Genomic DNA, 18,499 nt, shown 5'->3' on the forward strand with positions numbered 1-18,499 from the left:
CAGTAATGCTTTAAAATCAGTGAACCTATACGATATATTTTTTTCTATTATAAAAATATTTTAGTCAAATTTATACATTGACCAGCAGCACAATGGTGACGTCACATTTAGATGGTTGCCTAGCAAGCAATTAGCTAGCTGCTCTTGGCTTAATAATACAGAACAGCAGCGTATTAAACACTCTAAAATGAAATATGAGATAACTATGGTCACTTCAGACGCATTTTTCCTATTAACGTTAATGTTTCCCTTCTTTATTCTTTGCTTAAATCTGGCTGGCGCGTTTCAGCAACCTTAGCGCGCTGTAGGATAATTGTAGTCTTTTCGACTTCCATAGACGCAACGTTGCAAGGGGCGAGACATCCTTTATGAACTACAAATCCCAGAGCCCCTCGATTACGCAGTTTGACAACACAGACGCTTCTTGTCTTTCCTACTACAGCTAACGCTAGCTGTGGTCTGGGTCGATAGGATGGGTGTATCAGATTTACAGTTTGATAGAAATGCTGGTAAGTAGTCGGTCATCTATTTTAGTCAAACATATTAATATTCCTTTGAAAGGTAGCCCATAGGAAGATGTTTCTCACCGGCGGAGGTTAACGGGAGAACACTACAGAGTGCTGTCGTTAGCTAGTTCACCTTTCATGAGCATTAAAACATCACGCGTCAGTCCTTTTCTGGCATATTTGTAAATTAAGTTTTAGCAAAGTTTTCCGAAACCTTAAACATGAAACCAGGTTGTCTGGGACAAATTTAGGTTCTGCAGGTGTTGACAGACAGGCACACTGGGCAGAGGCTTGATTTCTTGACCTTCTTAGCCTTCAAATGACAGTGATCAATAGAAGATTATGTAAACTAATTCAGGGGACTTGCCAGAAACTGTAACTAAGATTTTTATTTTATTTTTTTTGCATGGTAGGTTGCTAGTTGTTACAGTTCTATACCCATTCATAAGCTATTATAGTAGTCTGGGTAGCCCATAATTAACCCATCACCACCCTCTAGTAGAGTACAAGAGGGGTAGCCTACAAAAACTGACCAAAATTTGGGATTTGGGAAAAAGGTTCAGGTTCAAGATAAGCCTAATGCTGTTGACTTATGAGATATACTTAATGTGCATGACTGATTTCACAATTATCTTTATGGAAAACCAAGACCCACATTGTGCTTTTTAAGTCTGCTGAATCTCTTTATCCTGCCAGGACCTGTGGTGGATCTTTCAGCCCGAGGTATGCAGAAGTTGGAGCCCAGTTTCACCTGCTCAGAAGACACTCACACTCTCATCCTGGACGGGAACAACATCATGAAGCTGGACCACCTAGAAAGGAATCCAGGCCTTCAGCAGGTAACAAACCCTTTAGTTTAAAATTTTCTACATAATCTCCCCAGCCATTAGAGTCCAGATACCACACACCAGTTCATGATTTGATGTCTTTTCTTTCTTTTCCTTCTTTAGCTGTCTGTAGCCAGTAATCGTCTGGTGAGAATGATGGGTGTGTCTCGGCTGACAGAGTTGAGAGTCCTAAATCTTCCCAATAACAGTATAGGCTACATTGAGGGGCTGAGAGATCTGCCTCACCTAAAGTGGCTCAACCTCTCTGGCAACAATATTAAGGTGAGGATATGAGATATTTTAACATCCTTTACACAGATCCTGTAATTTACTGACAGCAAATTCAGTCCATGTGTAATGACAAATATTTAATCCACTGTGCAATCTTTCACACAGGTCATTGAGCAACTTAACAACTGTGTCTCTCTTCAACACTTGGATCTGTCTGACAATAACATATCTGCCATTGGTGATCTGACCAAACTGGTGGCACTAAAGGTCAGTGTGCTGAGACCTCTGAATATATGCTCAGACTAGCCCTATATTAATGGTATTGTTGATTTTCTTGACGGCATCATTTTCTGTCAATGTTGCAGACTCTGTTACTTCACGGAAACAGCATCACAACACTCCGAACTGTCCCCGCTCACCTTCCTGCCCAATTATCTATTCTCTCCCTGGCAGAAAATGAGATTAGGGATCTTAATGAAGTAATTATGTTCTCCCTTATTTAATACAGTCACACTGGTTATATTAAAATTACCTAATATTACTATGACTGACTATAAACTGATTACTCCAGATGTCATACCTGGCGCCACTTCATGAGCTGGAGCAGCTTTCCATCATGAGCAACCCTTGTGTTATGGCGACCCCATCTCTGCCTGGTTTCGACTATCGGCCATATGTCATGAGTTGGTGCCTGAGCCTGAAGGTCCTGGATGGCTATGTAGTGACACAGAAAGAGGGGTGTGTATATTCTCGTGCTTAATATCATCAGTACAAAAGCATCAGAATGCCTGAGTGTCTTTTTTTTTTCTTTTTTGCTGTGTGTTATTGTTAAATTTACAGTCTGAAAGCTGAGTGGCTCTACAGTCAGGGCAAAGGTCGCTCATATCGACCAGGGCAGCACATTCAACTGCTGCAGTACCTGGCCACTGTCTGCCCTGTGACGGCATCACCTGCCATCACAGCTGAGGATGCCAAATTGGAGAAGATTCTCAGTAAACAGAGGTTGAAATCTTAATATAGATAAACTGCAAGGGAAAAAAATCATTACCCAGTATCCACTTCTTGGTCATGGTAGCACACATCATTCTTAATCCTTCATAACTGTCTCAGGTTTCATCAGAGACAACTGCTGGAGGAGACCCGGGGAGGCTGTCGCAGTCCTCCTCGACCAACTCAGCTTGATGTGGAGAGTCACAGTCCGTCACATAGAGTTCCACAAGGGGGAGCCAGAGAGTTGAAGAATATCACTGTACCTGGACCAGCTGTTCCATCAGTCCCGCAGACAGGTAAGAGGGCTGCCTGCCTGGCACCCTGGTCCAAGACCAGTGAGAATCATGTATTTGAATTAGGTTGTAGCACTAATCGTTGATTTGTCTGCTCTCCTGTAGAGCCAGTTGTTCGGTTTAACACCTGGGTGAGCTCTGACTCTTCCAATCCGTCACTGCCCATAGTATGTCGCCCAAGGCTCAGCGAGGAACAAATTTATTTGGAGGATGTGCAGACAGGTGAGGACAAACTCAACAGTAGCATACTTTCCTCAGAGTCCACCTTCATCCCCTTCACACCTGATCTGGAGCCACGATCGACCCACTCTGACAGCGAGGACGAGACGGAGACATTCGAGCCAGATTCCCTGGCACCAAAGCACCCAGCGCAGTCCAAAAAGCAAAACGCCAACAATCCACAGCATCCACCCACAGTAGAGCAGCACGAGAGAAAGACGCTTGAAGGAGAAGAAGTTATTTCTGCTACAGATTCAACATCTAGTGGATTGCTAGGAGTCAGAGTTAGCACTCTACAGAATGACCTAGATAGTGATTTTGTTAAAGCTGAGGTGAAAGAAGCTCAGAAGCAGGAAGAAGTTGAGAGTAAATCAAGTGTGACAGAAGCAGACAGAGCTGCAATTAAAATACAGTCCTGGTGGAGAGGCCATTACACGCGGTGCTGTCACCCCATGGCCAGAGAGGTGCGCAGTGAAATCCGTCTACGCAGGATGCAGGAACACATCCTCTTCCTGTCTGAGAAGTTGGATCAGTAAGTGACCGACAAGCAGCACTGGTGATACTCTTTCTGCGATGCATAGGTGTTAATCAGTGACAGTGAATCTGGTTTGTTTGCAGTGTGCAGAAGCAGTATGAGGAGGAGAGGCTGCAAAGGCTCGTTCAGGAGGAAGCTTTGAAGTTTCTATGGAAAGAGGTAGTTTCTGTTTAACATTGTAAGATATGTATAATATTGTTTCAAGAAATCTGTCCATAAATTCATAGTTTACGTTCTGTGTGATTTGTGTGTAGTTCCAGGCTATGCAGCAGTGGAAGCAGTCTGTGGAGCAGCAGCTGGCAGTCGTTACGCAAGCCGCCACCCCTGCTCAGATCTCATCCCCTGGACTTTGCAAGGCCACCCCACCCGTTGCTTCCAGTACCACCAACCCACCCAGCACAGATGTCTCCTTCCCAGACTCTGGCTTCCAGTTGACTTGCGATCAGCAGGTGGCGCAAGAGGACAGCTTCCTGAGCAGTGGGACAGCAGACTCTCTGAAAACAGTGCGAGCGCTAAGCCCCGTTTGTAGTGGCCTCGCTAATGGCAGCGATGGAGCAGACAGTGCAGACTGCAGCCTGCTGGAGCAATATCTGTCCTCTGTACAGCAGAGGGAGGAGGCAGAGGAGGCAGTTAGCGATAGAACAGAAACGCCACAGCTGTCCTCACCGGCATCACCCAGCAAGGTGGCACAGACTAGCTCCCCCATGGGGAAGGCAGCAGAATCAGCTCCTGGCTCTACCTGAGAGTCCTCACCCGTTAGAAAACTGTATAGAACCACTGACTGTGTGTAAATTAACACTGAGCATAAGCTTAGAGACAGATCTTTCTCTGCAGTCATCTTAATTAATAACCCAGAAAACAGTGGTCTTAGCTCTAAAACCAGATTGAAACAAGTACAGTCCTCTGAATGTAGCTCTAGTGCTTCTTTATACTCCAACACTTTGATCCGTTCTTTTATTAATGAACAATTTCCTCTCTGTGTAAAGACACTGAATGTGATGTAACTTAAGAAGGTATCAGTAAAGTGAAAGTAGAGGTTACTACCTCTGCCTACTAAGACAGACATGTTGTGACCTGTTACTTCTACTGTTTGGAAAAGTAGAAGTTGCTGTGTTAAAGAATTGCACTTGTAACGACACATATGCTTTACTATATATCTCTGTTGTTCCAACCAGTGTGGATGGCTGGCCTGCTTTGTATTGACTGCAGGTCAGCATTAACTGATAATCAACAGAAAAATGTCATGTATCCCTATCTTGTGAAAAATGTAAATAAATATGTACTTATAATTTTCTAATTTCTATCTACTTTTCATTTTTATAATGTCTTATTTAAAGTTATTCTCATTATTGTGTGATTATTTCTTAGATGTTTAATAAATCAGTGTAAATTAATTTACACTAATTCCAGTTCATTAAAATAATCTGTTATACCTCATAGCTATAATGCAAGTACAGATAAATAGATACTTTATTGGTCTCAAGGGAATTTTTGTGCTACAGTGGCTGGATAAAGAATAAAAACAGTATAGTGTACAATAAACAACAAAGTTATACAATGAAAATTTTATACATGCCACATTGACAAAAAACTAACCAAAGTAAAAATAAAGTTTGCTAAAAAAAGAAAAAAGAACGGATTCAAAATGCTTTATGCTTCTGAGATGAATGGATCTCTGAAATTTAACAAACTTCAGTTTAGACCATGGTGATCGAGTGTTGCCTTGAAAAGCTTCTCTATCCCCCTGGCAAATAGCACACTGTGTGTTACTTTCAATTTCATTACCCCATATAGCTCCACCACACTGCAGCCATCATTATGCCAGGACACGATCCATCTTACTTTGGCTTATAAATCAGAATTAGTAGAACACAGCAGCCTATAAATTTCTGAATGTCTGTGGCCTTTAAAAGTAATGAACTCGTAACAGATTTTACTTGGAAAATAAGATTGAAAATATTTTGAGCATAAAGTCAGTTTTCCATTATTTGAAAAGTGCTACCTTTTTGATCAATTTACTCTAATGTGCTATATCACCAGTATCTTCCTCTGTCACACCGACCCTATGCATGTCCTTCTTCACTACATCCATGAACATTCTCTGTGATCCTTGTCTTATCTTCCTCCCTGGCAGCTCTGCATTCAGCATCCTTTGTTCAAATATTACCACTCTCTCTCCTCTGCACATGTCCAAATGCTCTCTTCCTTGCCTCTGTAATTTAACCTCTAGTTTTTTACACTGATCAAACATAATATTACGACCAACTGCCCAATATTGTGTTGCCAAAATAGCCCTGACCCTGGGTCTTTCCACCAGACCCTGGCCAGTGTGTTTGAGTATCCGGCACTGAAATGTTAGCAACAGATCCTTTAAAACTTGTAAGATGCAAGGTGTGTCCTTTGTGGATCTGACTTGTTTGCCCAGCAAATCCCACAGATGTTTGATTGGATTGAGGTTTGGGAAATATGTAGGCCAAGTCAGCGCCTTAAACTCATTGTTGTGCTCATCAAACCACTGATGAGTACCCTGATGAAAGAGGCCACAGCAAACAAGGAATATAGTTTCCATAAAAGGATGTGCATTGTTTGTTACCACACTTAGATAGGTGATGTCAAAGTAACATGCACATGGATGTCAGGAACCAAGGTTTCCCAGCAGGACACGGCCCAAAGCATCACACTGCCTCTGCAAGCTTGACGTGTTCCCAGGTAAGTGACACCCAGCCATCCACGATTCATCAGACCAGGCCACCTTCTTCTATTGCTCCGTGGTCCAGTTTTCACACTCACATCCTTTGAAATCCGTGGACTGACTGCTAATTACTTTGAAAGCTGGGTCACTGGGCAGGATGTCAGGACACATTGTGTGTAGCACAGTGAGAGAGTGAATGGAAATAAACAAAACATGAAACACAGAGACAACATTGAGGGAACATGAAGTAAATAACCCCAAGGAGGGCTGAACTTGTGGGCTCAAATGATACAACGGGGGCAAACAGAGTCTAGAAACCAAGCCCACTTCTCAAAATCAAAACAACAATGAATTACGATTCAAAAGTCCAAAAAACACAAAACACTGAGTCAAAGAACCAGAACCAAGACACACAGGAAGTGCTGATTTTTTTTCTGCGTCACAAAACTAATTTTCTTACTCTTCTTCTTCTCTTTGTATCACTGTTATTGTTGCTGTTACAAAGGAACAGCTGAAGTATACCGAGTGGCCACCTGGGGACGCAGTAGCACCCACTCAGTCACCCAATCCACTGCAATTTCTTTTTTCCCACCCTCATCATGATGGGTGGGAAAAATAAATTAATTGATTTTATTTCAATTAATTTATTGAAATAAAATTAATAAATTAATTGATTTTATTTATTTATTTATTTATTTATTTATTTGCCAAGCGTAAGGTGACCTGTTCGATTCCAGCCTGGTTCTCTGTGGGGTTACGCCAGAAAGCGCATCCGCTGTAACAGCTCAACCCACCGTGGACATACTATCCTCCTCCCCTCTCGTGAGCGATGACCAGTGGAAATCGCCTTATCTTAAAGCCCACATTGCTCTTCTGCTACCATCCTCCTCATCCTGCTTCAGGGATCGGACATGGTGGGGCTCTGTAACGTGTAAGTACGGCGCGCACAAATGAGCAAACATTTGTTCTGAATATGCGGAAATCTGCGGTGTCTTTGTTGGCGTCGTCGCAGCGGTTCGTGTGACAAAAGCTGCTGAATAATAGGAATAATATAAACAGAAATTTCCATCTCTTACAAGATGGAGATGAGCTTCATCCTAACCCAGAATAAGAGCCGCTAATCATTATCACCGACTATTACTACAGAGAGACAGGACGCCTTATCTGCTAGAAGTGCTCATGTCAGCGCAGAAATGTGGGTTGTATTTTTTTTTTAGGTTAAAAAGAGCAATAACCTTGATGTGGACTAATTCACAGCTATTGTTCTGTCAACAGATTAGCATCCATTTTTTAAAATCTATGTTTATGTTAAGAATAACAAAAGCAGGCCATTTGGAAAAAGCTCTACTTTAGCCATGTGTACCGCGGTAAAGTGAGCCGTCATTTGTGAGCCGCGGTCAAGCCAGCCGCCTCCTATCCGCCGCATAAATTTCCTTGCGCTTTTACACCAGTCTTTACGGTAGCGCCTTTTCGCTTTATGTGCCGATTGAAAGCCTATACCCACATGCGCGCGCACAAATTACAATGTGACGGCCCGATACAGTCAATACAATTATGGAAATGTCAGAAATTCATTAAAAATCATCCTGAGTAGTTGATGTCCAACTTTCAACACATCCCCCCTCTGGGACACCTACTGTACCTGTGTGCCAGGTTTCATCCAGATTTACTGTAGAATTCCTCAGAAATTAAAGGGTACTTGTATCCAATGCAGTCGGCCAATACAGTAGAATTATGTCAATTTTCAAAAATTCATTAAAAATCATCCTGGGTAGTTGATGTCCAACTTTCAACACATCTCCCCTCTGGGACACCTACTGTACCTGTGTGCCAAGTTTCATCCAAATTTACTGTAGAATTCCTCAGAAATTAATGGAAACATTTATTCAATCTAATACAGCCAATACACTACAATTGTGTCAATTTTCAAAAATTCATTAAAAATCATCCTGAGTAGTTGATGTCCAACTTTCAACACATCCCCCCTCTGGGACACCTACTGTACCTGTGTGCCAATTTTCATCCAGATTTACTGTAGAATTCCTCAGAAATTAAAGGGTACTTGTATCCAATGCAGTCGGCCAATACAGTAGAATTATGTCAATTTTCAAAAATTCATTAAAAATCATCCTGAGTAGTTGATGTACAACTTTCAACACATCCCCCCTCTGGGACACCTACTGTACCTGTGTGCCAATTTTCATCCAGATTTACTGTAGAATTCCTCAGAAATTAAAGGGTACTTGTATCCAATGCAGTCGGCCAATACAGTAGAATTATGTCAATTTTCAAAAATTCATTAAAAATCATCCTGAGTAGTTGATGTACAACTTTCAACACATCTCCCCTCTGGGACACCTACTGTACCTGTGTGCCAAGTTTCATCCAAATTTACTGTAGAATTCCTCAGAAATTAAAGGAAACTTATATTCAATTCAATACAGTCAATACAATAGAATTATGTCAATTTTCAGAAATTCATTAAAAATCATCCTGAGTAGTTGATGTCCAACTTTCAACACATCCCCCCTCTGGGACACCTACTGTACCTGTGTGCCAGGTTTCAGCCAGATTTACTGTAGAATTCCTCAGAAATTAAAGGGTACTTGTATCCAATGCAGTCGGCCAATACAGTAGAATTATGTCAATTTTCAAAAATTCATTAAAAATCATCCTGGGTAGTTGATGTACAACTTTCAACACATCCCCCCTCTGGGACACCTACTGTACCTGTGTGCCAATTTTCATCCAGATTTACTGTAGAATTCCTCAGAAATTAAAGGGTACTTTATTCAATTCAATACAGTCAATACAATAGAATTATGTCAATTTTCAAAAATTCATTAAAAATCATCCTGAGTAGTTGATGTACAACTTTCAACACATCCCCCCTCTGGGACACCTACTGTACCTGTGTGCCAGGTTTCAGCCAGATTTACTGTAGAATTCCTCAGAAATTAAAGGGTACTTGTATCCAATGCAGTCGGCCAATACAGTAGAATTATGTCAATTTTCAAAAATTCATTAAAAATCATCCTGAGTAGTTGATGTACAACTTTCAACACATCCTCCCTCTGGGACACCTACTGTACCTGTGTGCCAAGTTTCATCCAAATTTACTGTAGAATTCCTCAGAAATTAAAGGAAACTTATATTCAATTCAATACAGTCAATACAATAGAATTATGTCAATTTTCAGAAATTCATTAAAAATCATCCTGAGTAGTTGATGTCCAACTTTCAACACATCCCCCCTCTGGGACACCTACTGTACCTGTGTGCCAGGTTTCAGCCAGATTTACTGTAGAATTCCTCAGAAATTAAAGGGTACTTGTATCCAATGCAGTCGGCCAATACAGTAGAATTATGTCAATTTTCAAAAATTCATTAAAAATCATCCTGGGTAGTTGATGTACAACTTTCAACACATCCCCCCTCTGGGACACCTACTGTACCTGTGTGCCAGGTTTCAGCCAGATTTACTGTAGAATTCCTCAGAAATTAAAGGGTACTTGTATCCAATGCAGTCGGCCAATACAGTAGAATTATGTCAATTTTCAAAAATTCATTAAAAATCATCCTGAGTAGTTGATGTACAACTTTCAACACATCCTCCCTCTGGGACATCTACTGTACCTGTGTGCCAGGTTTCAGCCAGATTTACTGTAGAATTCCTCAGAAATTAAAGGGTACTTGTATTCAATGCAATACAGTCAATACAATAGAATTATGTCAATTTTCAGAAATTCATTAAAAATCATCCTGAGTAGTTGATGTACAACTTTCAACACATCCCCCCTCTGGGACACCTACTGTACCTGTGTGCCAGGTTTCAGCCAGATTTACTGTAGAATTCCTCAGAAATTAAAGGGTACTTGTATCCAATGCAGTCGGCCAATAAACTACAATTATGTCAATTTTCAAAAATTCATTAAAAATCATCCTGAGTAGTTGATGTACAACTTTCAACACATCCCCCCTCTGGGACACCTACTGTACCTGTGTGCCAAGTTTCATCCAGATTTACTGTAGAATTCCTCAGAAATTAAAGGAAACTTATATTCAATTCAATACAGTCAATACAATAGAATTATGTCAATTTTCAGAAATTCATTAAAAATCATCCTGAGTAGTTGATGTACAACTTTCAACACATCCCTCCTCTGGGACACCTACTGTACCTGTGTGCGAATTTTCATCCAGATTTACTGTAGAATTCCTCAGAAATTAATGGAAACTTATATTCAATTCAATACAGTCAATACAATAGAATTATGTCAATTTTCCAAAATTCATTAAAAATCATCCTGAGTAGTTGATGTCCAACTTTCAACACATCCCTCCTCTAGGACACCTACTGTACCTGTGTGCCAAGTTTCAGCCAGATTTACTGTAGAATTCCTCAGAAATTAAAGGGTACTTGTATCCAATGCAGTCAGCCAATACAATTTAATTATGTCAATTTTCAAAAATTCATGAAAAATCATCCTGAGTAGTTGATGTACAACTTTCAACACATCCCCCCTCTGGGACACCTACTGTACCTCTGTGCCAAGTTTCATCCAGATTTACTGTAGAATTCCTCAGAAATTAAAGGGTACTTGTATTCAATGCAGTCGGCCAATACACTACAATTGTGTCAATTTTCAAAAATTCATGAAAAATCATCCTGAGTAGTTGATGTACAACTTTCAACACATCCCCCCTCTGGGACACCTACTGTACCTGTGTGCCAAGTTTCAGCCAGATTTACTGTAATATTCTTCAGAAATTGCAGGGAATTTATGTTCAGTGCAAGAAAGGCTGAAAGACGACCACCACTGAACAAGACACACAAGCTGAAACGTCAAGACTGGGCCAAGAAATATCTCAAGACTGATTTTTCTAAGGTTTTATGGACTGATGAAATGAGAGTGAGTCTTGATGGGCCAGATGGATGGGCCCGTGGCTGGATTGGTAAAGGGCAGATAGCTCCAGTCTGACTCAGACGCCAGCAAGGTGGAGGTGGAGTACTGGTTTGGGCTGGTATCATTAAAGATGAGCTTGTGGGGCCTTTTCGGGTTGAGGATGGAGTCAAGCTCAACTCCCAGTCCCACTGCCAGTTTCTGGAAGACACCTTCTTCAAGCAGTGGTACAGGAAGAAGTCTGCATCCTTCAAGAAAAACATGATTTTCATGCAGGACAATGCTCCATCACACGCGTCCAAGTACTCCACAGCGTGGCTGGCAAGAAAGGGTATAAAAGAAGAAAAACTAATGACATGGCCTCCTTGTTCACCTGATCTGAACCCCATTGAGAACCTGTGGTCCATCATCAAATGTGAGATTTACAAGGAGGGAAAACAGTACACCTCTCTAAACAGTGTCTGGGAGGCTGTGGTTGCTGCTGCACGCAATGTTGATGGTGAACAGATCAAAACACTGACAGAATCCATGGATGGCAGGCTTTTGAGTGTCCTTGCAAAGAAAGGTGGCTATATTGGTCGCTGATTTGTTGTTGTTTTGTTTTTGAATGTCGGCGAGGATTCCGCACGGCACTCCCCTCCATTCACCTCGCGAATCTCCGCTCTCTTCCAAACAAAGTCGACGAATTACTGCTCTTAAACCGGACTAACAAGGACTTTGCACGCTCTGCTGCCCTCTGCTTCACTGAAACCTGGCTCAGTGAGCGAGTCCCAGACGCTGTCTTAAATCTGCCGGGCTTCCAACTTCACCGGGTGGACCGCGAAACAGAGCTCTCAGGGAAAACAAAGGGTGGTGGAGTCTGCTTCTACATTAATGAAGGTTGGTGTACTGATGTCACAGTGTTACAGAAACACTGCAGCCCACACTTGGAAAGTTTTCTCATCAACTGTAAACCTTTTTATTCACCGCGGGAGTTTTCTTCCTTCATGCTGGTCGGAGTTTACATCCCTCCACAGGCCAACGCGAACAACGCACTGTGCGAGCTGGCTGACCAGATTACTACCCTGGAGAGGAAATTCCCGGATTCCTTTACAATTATTCTTGGGGATTTTAACAGAGCAAACCTAAACTACGAACTCCCTAAATACAGACAGCATATAGACTGCCCCACCAGGGACAACATCATACTGGATCACTCCTACACCACTCTAAAAGATGCCTATCGCTCTGTGCCCCGGGCAGCTTTGGGACATTCTGATCACTGCATGGTCCATCTTATTCCAGTTTATAGGCAAAAACTCAAACGTGCCAAGCCTGTAGTCAAAACTGTGAAGAAGTGGACTAACGCAGCAAAGCAGGAACTGCAGGACTGTTTTGACTCCACTGATTGGACTGTTTTTGAAGCTGCATCTGAGAACCTAGATGAGCTCACGGACACTGTGACATCATACATCAGTTTCTGTGAAGACGTGTGTGTGCCAACAAAGACCTTTTGCACATACAACAACAATAAACCATGGTTCACTCCTAAACTCCAACATCTTCGCAAGGCCAAGGAGGACGCTTACAGAAGTGGTGACAGGGTCCTGTACAAGCAAGCCAGGAACACACTGACCAAGGAGATCAAAGCAGCTAAAAGGATCTACTCCCAGAAGCTGGAAGAACGGCTCTCAGCCAACGACCCTGCGTCAGTGTGGAGGGGCCTGCAGGAAATCACCAGCTACAGACGCCCCCCACCCACTATTGAAGCAAACAAAGACCTGGCCAACGAGTTAAACACTTTCTATTGCAGGTTTGAGACGGACAGACTCCCACGCCCCACCCTCCCCTCCCCAGGGACATTGCTTCAGACATTGACCCCCAACACACCTTCCACCTCTCCCCCCTTCACCCTGCCCCTCCCCAATCAAGACTCAACGACCACCCCCACCCTCCCCAATCCAGACTCAACGACCACCACCACCCTCTCCAACCCAGACTCAACGACCTCCACCACACCTCTCACCCCCCTTTCCTCCTCCCTGAAACTAAGAATACACACTCAGGATGTGAGCCGACTATTCCAGAAACAGAAGCCCAGGAAAGCCCCCGGACCAGATGGCGTCTCACCCTCCTGCCTCAAAACCTGTGCTGAACAGCTGGCTCCCATCTTTACTCGCATCTTCAACAGATCCCTGGAGCTGTGTGAAGTTCCCTCCTGCTTCAAACGCTCCACCATCATCCCTGTTCCCAAGAAACCCACCATCACAGGACTGGATGACTACAGACCTGTCGCCTTGACGTCTGTGGTCATGAAATCCTTCGAACGACTGGTGTTAGCCCATCTGAAAGACATTACAGGCCACCAGCTGGACCCTCTGCAGTTTGCCTACCGGGCAAACAGGTCAGTGGATGATGCAGTGAACACGGGGCTGCATTACATCCTGCAACACCTTGACTGCCCGGGAACTTATGCCAGGGTCCTGTTTGTGGACTTTAGTTCGGCTTTTAACACCATTGTGCCTGAACTTCTTTCCTCCAAACTCTCCCAGCTCAGCGTGTCACCAGCTACCTGTCAGTGGATCACCAGCTTCCTGACAGACAGAAAGCAACAAGTGAGGCTGGGGGAGATCACCTCTGAAACCCGGTCCCTCAGTATTGGTGCCCTCAAGGATGTGTCCTCTCACCACTGTTCTCCCTCTACACTAACGACTGCACCTCCAATAACTCTGCTGTCAAACTCCTAAAGTTTGCAGATGACACCACTGTCATTGGCCTCATTCAAGATGGTGATGAGTCTGCATACCGGCAGGAAGTTGAGCGGCTGGTACTCTGGTGCAGTCAGCACAATCTGGAGCTGAACACTCTTAAGACTGTAGAGATGACAGTGGACTTCAGGAGACATCCCTCAACTCTGCTCCCCCTCACCATATCAGACAGCCCTGTGTCGACTGTGAAGATCTTCAAGTTCCTGGGTACAACCATCTCCCAGGACCTGAAGTGGGAGACCAACATCAACTCCATCCTCAAAAAGACCCAGCAGAGGATGTACTTCCTGAGACAAGTGGGGAAGTACAGTCTTCCACAGGAGCTGCTGATCCAGTTCTACACTGCGGTCATTGAGTCTGTCCTGTGCTCCTCCATCACAGTCTGGTATGGAGCAGCCACTAAACAGGACAGGAGCAGACTGCAGCGGACTGTACGGGCAGCAGAAAGGATCATCAGCGCCCCCCCCTGCCCTCCATCCAGGATCTGTACCTCTCAAGAACCAGGAAACGGGCAGGGAAAATCATCACAGACCCCTCACACCCTGCACACAGACTTTTTGATCTGCTGCCCTCTGGCAGACGGTACAGAAGCCTGCAGACCAGGACCACCCGACACAGGAACAGTTTCTTTCCCCTCGCCATCTCCCTTCTTAACAGTTGACCTGTCACACTGCTCCCACTGCCAGACTGCAACTGCACCTTATGTACATTTTGTAGTATTCATTCCACCTCATTCATTTCTGTATTTTATGTATATAAGGTTAGATTTGTTATTTATAGTTGGTTTACATAGCTTTGTGTATGTATGTGTAATGTGTATATATAGACACTTGTGTGTGTGTGTGTGTGTGTGTGTGTGTGTGTGTGTGTGTGTGTGTGAGATTTACATTGCTGTGCTTGAGAGCCACCATCTACCGGAACCAAATTCCCTGTATGTGTCTGCACATATACAGTGGGGCAAAAAAGTATTTAGTCAGCCACCGATTGTGCAAGTTCCCCCACTTAAAATGATGACAGAGGTCAGTAATTTGCACCAGAGGTACACTTCAACTGTGAGAGACAGAATGTGAAAAAAAAATCCATGAATCCACATGGTAGGATTTGTAAAGAATTTATTCGTAAATTAGGGTGGAAAATAAGTATTTGGTCACCTCAAACAAGGAAAATCTCTGGCTCTCACAGACCTGTAACGTCTTCTGTAAGAAGCTCTTCTGTCCCCCACTCGTTACCTGTATGAATGGCACCTGTTTGAACTCATCATCTGTATAAAAGACACCTGTCCACAGCCTCAAACAGTCAGACTCCAAACTCCGCCATGGCCAAGACCAAAGAGCTTTCGAAGGACACCAGGAAAAGTATTGTAGACCTGCACCAGACTGGGAAGAGTGAATCTACAATAGGCAAGCAGCTTGGTGTGAAAAAATCAACTGTGGGAGCAATCATCAGAAAATGGAAGACATACAAGACCACTGATAATCTCCCTCGATCTGGGGCTCCACGCAAGATCTCATCCCGTGGGGTCAAAATGATCATGAGAACGGTGAGCAAAGATCCCAGAACCACACGGGGGGACCTGGTGAATGACCTGCAGAGAGCTGGGACCAAAGTAACAAAGGTCACCATCAGTAACACACTACAACGGCAGGGAATCAAATCCCGCAGTGCCAGACGTGTTCCGCTGCTGAAGCCAGTGCATGTCCAGGCCCGTCTGAAGTTTGCCAGAGAGCACATGGATGATACAGCAGAGGATTGGGAGAATGTCATGTGGTCAGATGAAACCAAAGTAGAACTTTTTGGTATAAACTCAACTCGTCGTGTTTGGAGGAAGAAGAATACTGAGTTGCATCCCAAGAACACCATACCTACTGTGAAGCATGGGGGTGGAAACATCATGCTATGGGGCTGTTTTTCTGCCAAGGGGACAGGACGACTGATCCGTGTTAAGGACAGAATGAATGGGGCCATGTATCGTGAGATTTTGAGCCAAAACCTCCTTCCATCAGTGAGAACTTTGAAGATGAAACGAGGCTGGGTCTTCCAACATGACAATGATCCAAAACACACCGCCCGGGCAACAAAGGAGTGGCTCCGTAAGAAGCATTTGAAAGTCCTGGAGTGGCCTAGCCAGTCTCCAGACCTCAACCCCATAGAAAATCTGTGGCGGGAGTTGAAAATCCGTGTTGCTCGGCGACAGCCCCAAAACATCACTGCTCTCGAGAAGATCTGCATGGAGGAATGGGCCAAAATACCAGCTACTGTGTGTGCAAACCTGGTAAAGACCTATAGTAAACGTTTGACCTCTGTTATTGCCAACAAAGGTTATGTTACAAAGTATTGAGTTGTATTTTTGTTATTGACCAAATACTTATTTTCCACCCTGATTTACGAATAAATTCTTTACAAATCCTACCATGTGGATTCATGGATTTTTTTTTCACATTCTGTCTCTCACAGTTGAAGTGTACCTCTGGTGCAAATTACTGACCTCTGTCATCATTTTAGGTGGGGGAACTTGCACAATCGGTGGCTGACTAAATACTTTTTTGCCCCACTGTACTTGGCCAATAAACACGATTCTGATTCTGATTCTGATTCTGAGATGTATATTTGTGAATGTGGAGATGTTATATTGGTTTCACTGGTAAAAATAAATAATTGAAATGGGTATATATTTGTTTTTTGTGAAGTTGCCTAATAATTATGCACAGTAATAGTCACCTGCACACACAGATATCCCCCTAAAATAACTAAAAAAAAAAAAAAAAAAAACTACTTCCAAAAACATTCAGCTTTGATATTAATGAGTCTTTTGGGTTCATTGAGAACATGGTTGTTGTTCAATAATAAAATTATTCCTCAAAAATACAACTTGCCTAATAATTCTGCACTCCCTGTAGGTCTGTTGACAGAGCTCTGTACAGGTCTGCTCGAGCTGACCTGAAAAGGGGTCCCACCTGTCCAGCAACAACACATGGCATGGAATAATAGACATCATAAACCACAGAGGCAGAACTGTGAAAACAGAAAACCTGAGTGTGCAGCTAGCAGAGGACATAAACAGCTTCTTTGCCCGCTTTGAAACACCACAACAGCAGCATTCATCTGCCTCAGCCCTGCTCCCATCCTCATCCTCACCTGGTTCCTGCACCGCTCCATTCACTGTAACGGAGCACGATGTCAGATGTGTGTTCCTAGCAGTGAACCCCAGGAAGGCGTCCAGACGGAATACGTGGTAAAGTGCTAAGACCATGTGCCCACCAGCTCACCCTCATCTCCACCAGAATCTTCAACCTCTCACTGGATGAAGCAGCCATCCCATCCTGTCTAAAATCAGCCACAATCATCCCAGTACCAAAGAAGTCTCCCATCACCAGCCTGAACTATTATTGCCCTGTGGCCCTCACACCGGTAATCATGAAACTAGTCCTTCAGCACACCAAGGATTACCTCCCCCCAGAATTCGACCCCCACCAGTTTGCATACCGTGCAAACAGATTCACAGAAGATGCCATCACCCTCCACTCGGTGCTGAGTCACCTAGAACAGCGGCAGAGCTACGCCAGAATGCTCTTTGTGGACTACAGCTCACCCTTCCACCACTCGCCCATTGAGAGCCTACTAACTTACTGCATCACAGTATGGTACAGCAGCTGCACTAAGGCGGATAGAGCCACCCTCCCAGCATGTTTGCAATGAGTAGGAGATGCTCTGTATCTCACTGTACAACTGTATAGTGACAAAGGTATTGGGTTCTTTTCTAAAAATTGCTATAAACAGAGGAACCCAAACTGATGAAAAGTGGCGAATATTTTTTTTCAAATGACTATTTTTAGTGGATTTTTGATATAGAAGCAGAATGACAGAATGTTAAAAGAAGTTACTTTTAGTCATTCTAAGCTGGGCATTGCGTTCTCTGGCTGTTCAAAGCCATGGAACTTTAGACTTTCCAAGCAAATAATGATGGCCATACTGATGTTCTTTTCAGTACATTTTACTTTATGTTCATTTTCATTTTTATGATGTTTCTATTTTTACATAATTCCTCCCACATAGCAAAATTGGTATGGCCTGGATCTGTCCCACACAATGTGCTTACACATGGCCTGCGTACCGCAAAGAATGACGGCCCTATGGTGGCCCAGATCTGGTTTACCAGAGGTGGCCCACACATGAGCCAGCACAAGGCCAGTTGCAGACACACTGCTGGCCCTGTGCTGGCCCAGAACAGTTTCAGCTCTGGCCCCAGATGTCAGCCTAATGTGTACCTTAGCCATGTAAGCCATGTAATAACAACATGTGCTGGAACATAATAGTGCAAAAGTAACATGACGAGACTCTGTTCAGACAGTGAATGGACTGATTCTTATACAGCACTTTTTTACTCACCCATATTACTCAAAGTGCTCTATACAACATGTCACATTCACCCAATCAGGCCAAATGTGGCATGCCATCACATAAACAGTGCCATCTTACCATGCCAGAAGTCAGCCAGCAGTGCCGGCTTGACACCAGATCCAGGCAAGACCCGTCTGCTATGTGGGATGACTTGTTC

At 43.5% G+C, this 18,499-nt stretch overlaps 2 protein-coding genes across 6 annotated transcripts in view; both read left to right on the forward strand.

The window, feature by feature from the left end:
- Positions 1-54: 54 nt before the first annotated feature.
- Positions 55-4,898, forward strand: cep97 (centrosomal protein 97). Of its 2 annotated transcripts, XM_082507593.1 has the most exons (11): positions 55-509; positions 1,203-1,345; positions 1,457-1,615; positions 1,730-1,831; positions 1,930-2,043; positions 2,136-2,302; positions 2,405-2,566; positions 2,675-2,850; positions 2,953-3,598; positions 3,685-3,760; positions 3,856-4,898. In XM_082507593.1, the coding sequence occupies exons 1-11, from the start codon at positions 473-475 to the stop codon at positions 4,342-4,344; spliced, it is 2,271 nt and encodes a 756-aa protein (XP_082363719.1). In that variant the 5' UTR covers positions 55-472; the 3' UTR covers positions 4,345-4,898. The 2 variants fall into 2 exon arrangements, with proteins under 2 accessions (XP_082363719.1, XP_082363720.1); XM_082507594.1 differs by lacking the exon at positions 2,405-2,566.
- Positions 4,899-4,978: 80 nt separating this feature from the next.
- nxpe3 (neurexophilin and PC-esterase domain family, member 3) overlaps positions 4,979-18,499 on the forward strand; it is a 28,579-nt gene continuing 15,058 nt past the window's right edge. For all 4 annotated transcript variants that reach the window (XM_082507595.1, XM_082507598.1, XM_082507599.1 and 1 more), the window contains exon 1: positions 4,979-7,224. The gene's annotated coding sequence lies outside the window, so the exon portion shown is untranslated. The remainder of the gene's footprint in view (positions 7,225-18,499) is intronic.

Source organism: Aulonocara stuartgranti (genome assembly GCF_965226115.1).
Source record: "Aulonocara stuartgranti genome assembly, chromosome: 16".
Classification (NCBI taxonomy): Eukaryota; Metazoa; Chordata; class Actinopteri; order Cichliformes; family Cichlidae; genus Aulonocara; species Aulonocara stuartgranti.

Excerpts from the sequence above, each read along its gene's own strand:
- cep97 (XM_082507593.1), top strand. The coding sequence starts at position 473 with ATGGGTGTATCAGATTTACAGTTTGATAGAAATGCTG. Across the intron at positions 2,567-2,674 it reads AAGATTCTCAGTAAACAGAG|GTTTCATCAGAGACAACTGC; the intron begins GTTGAAATCTTA and ends TAACTGTCTCAG. Across the intron at positions 2,851-2,952 it reads TCCATCAGTCCCGCAGACAG|AGCCAGTTGTTCGGTTTAAC; the intron begins GTAAGAGGGCTG and ends GCTCTCCTGTAG.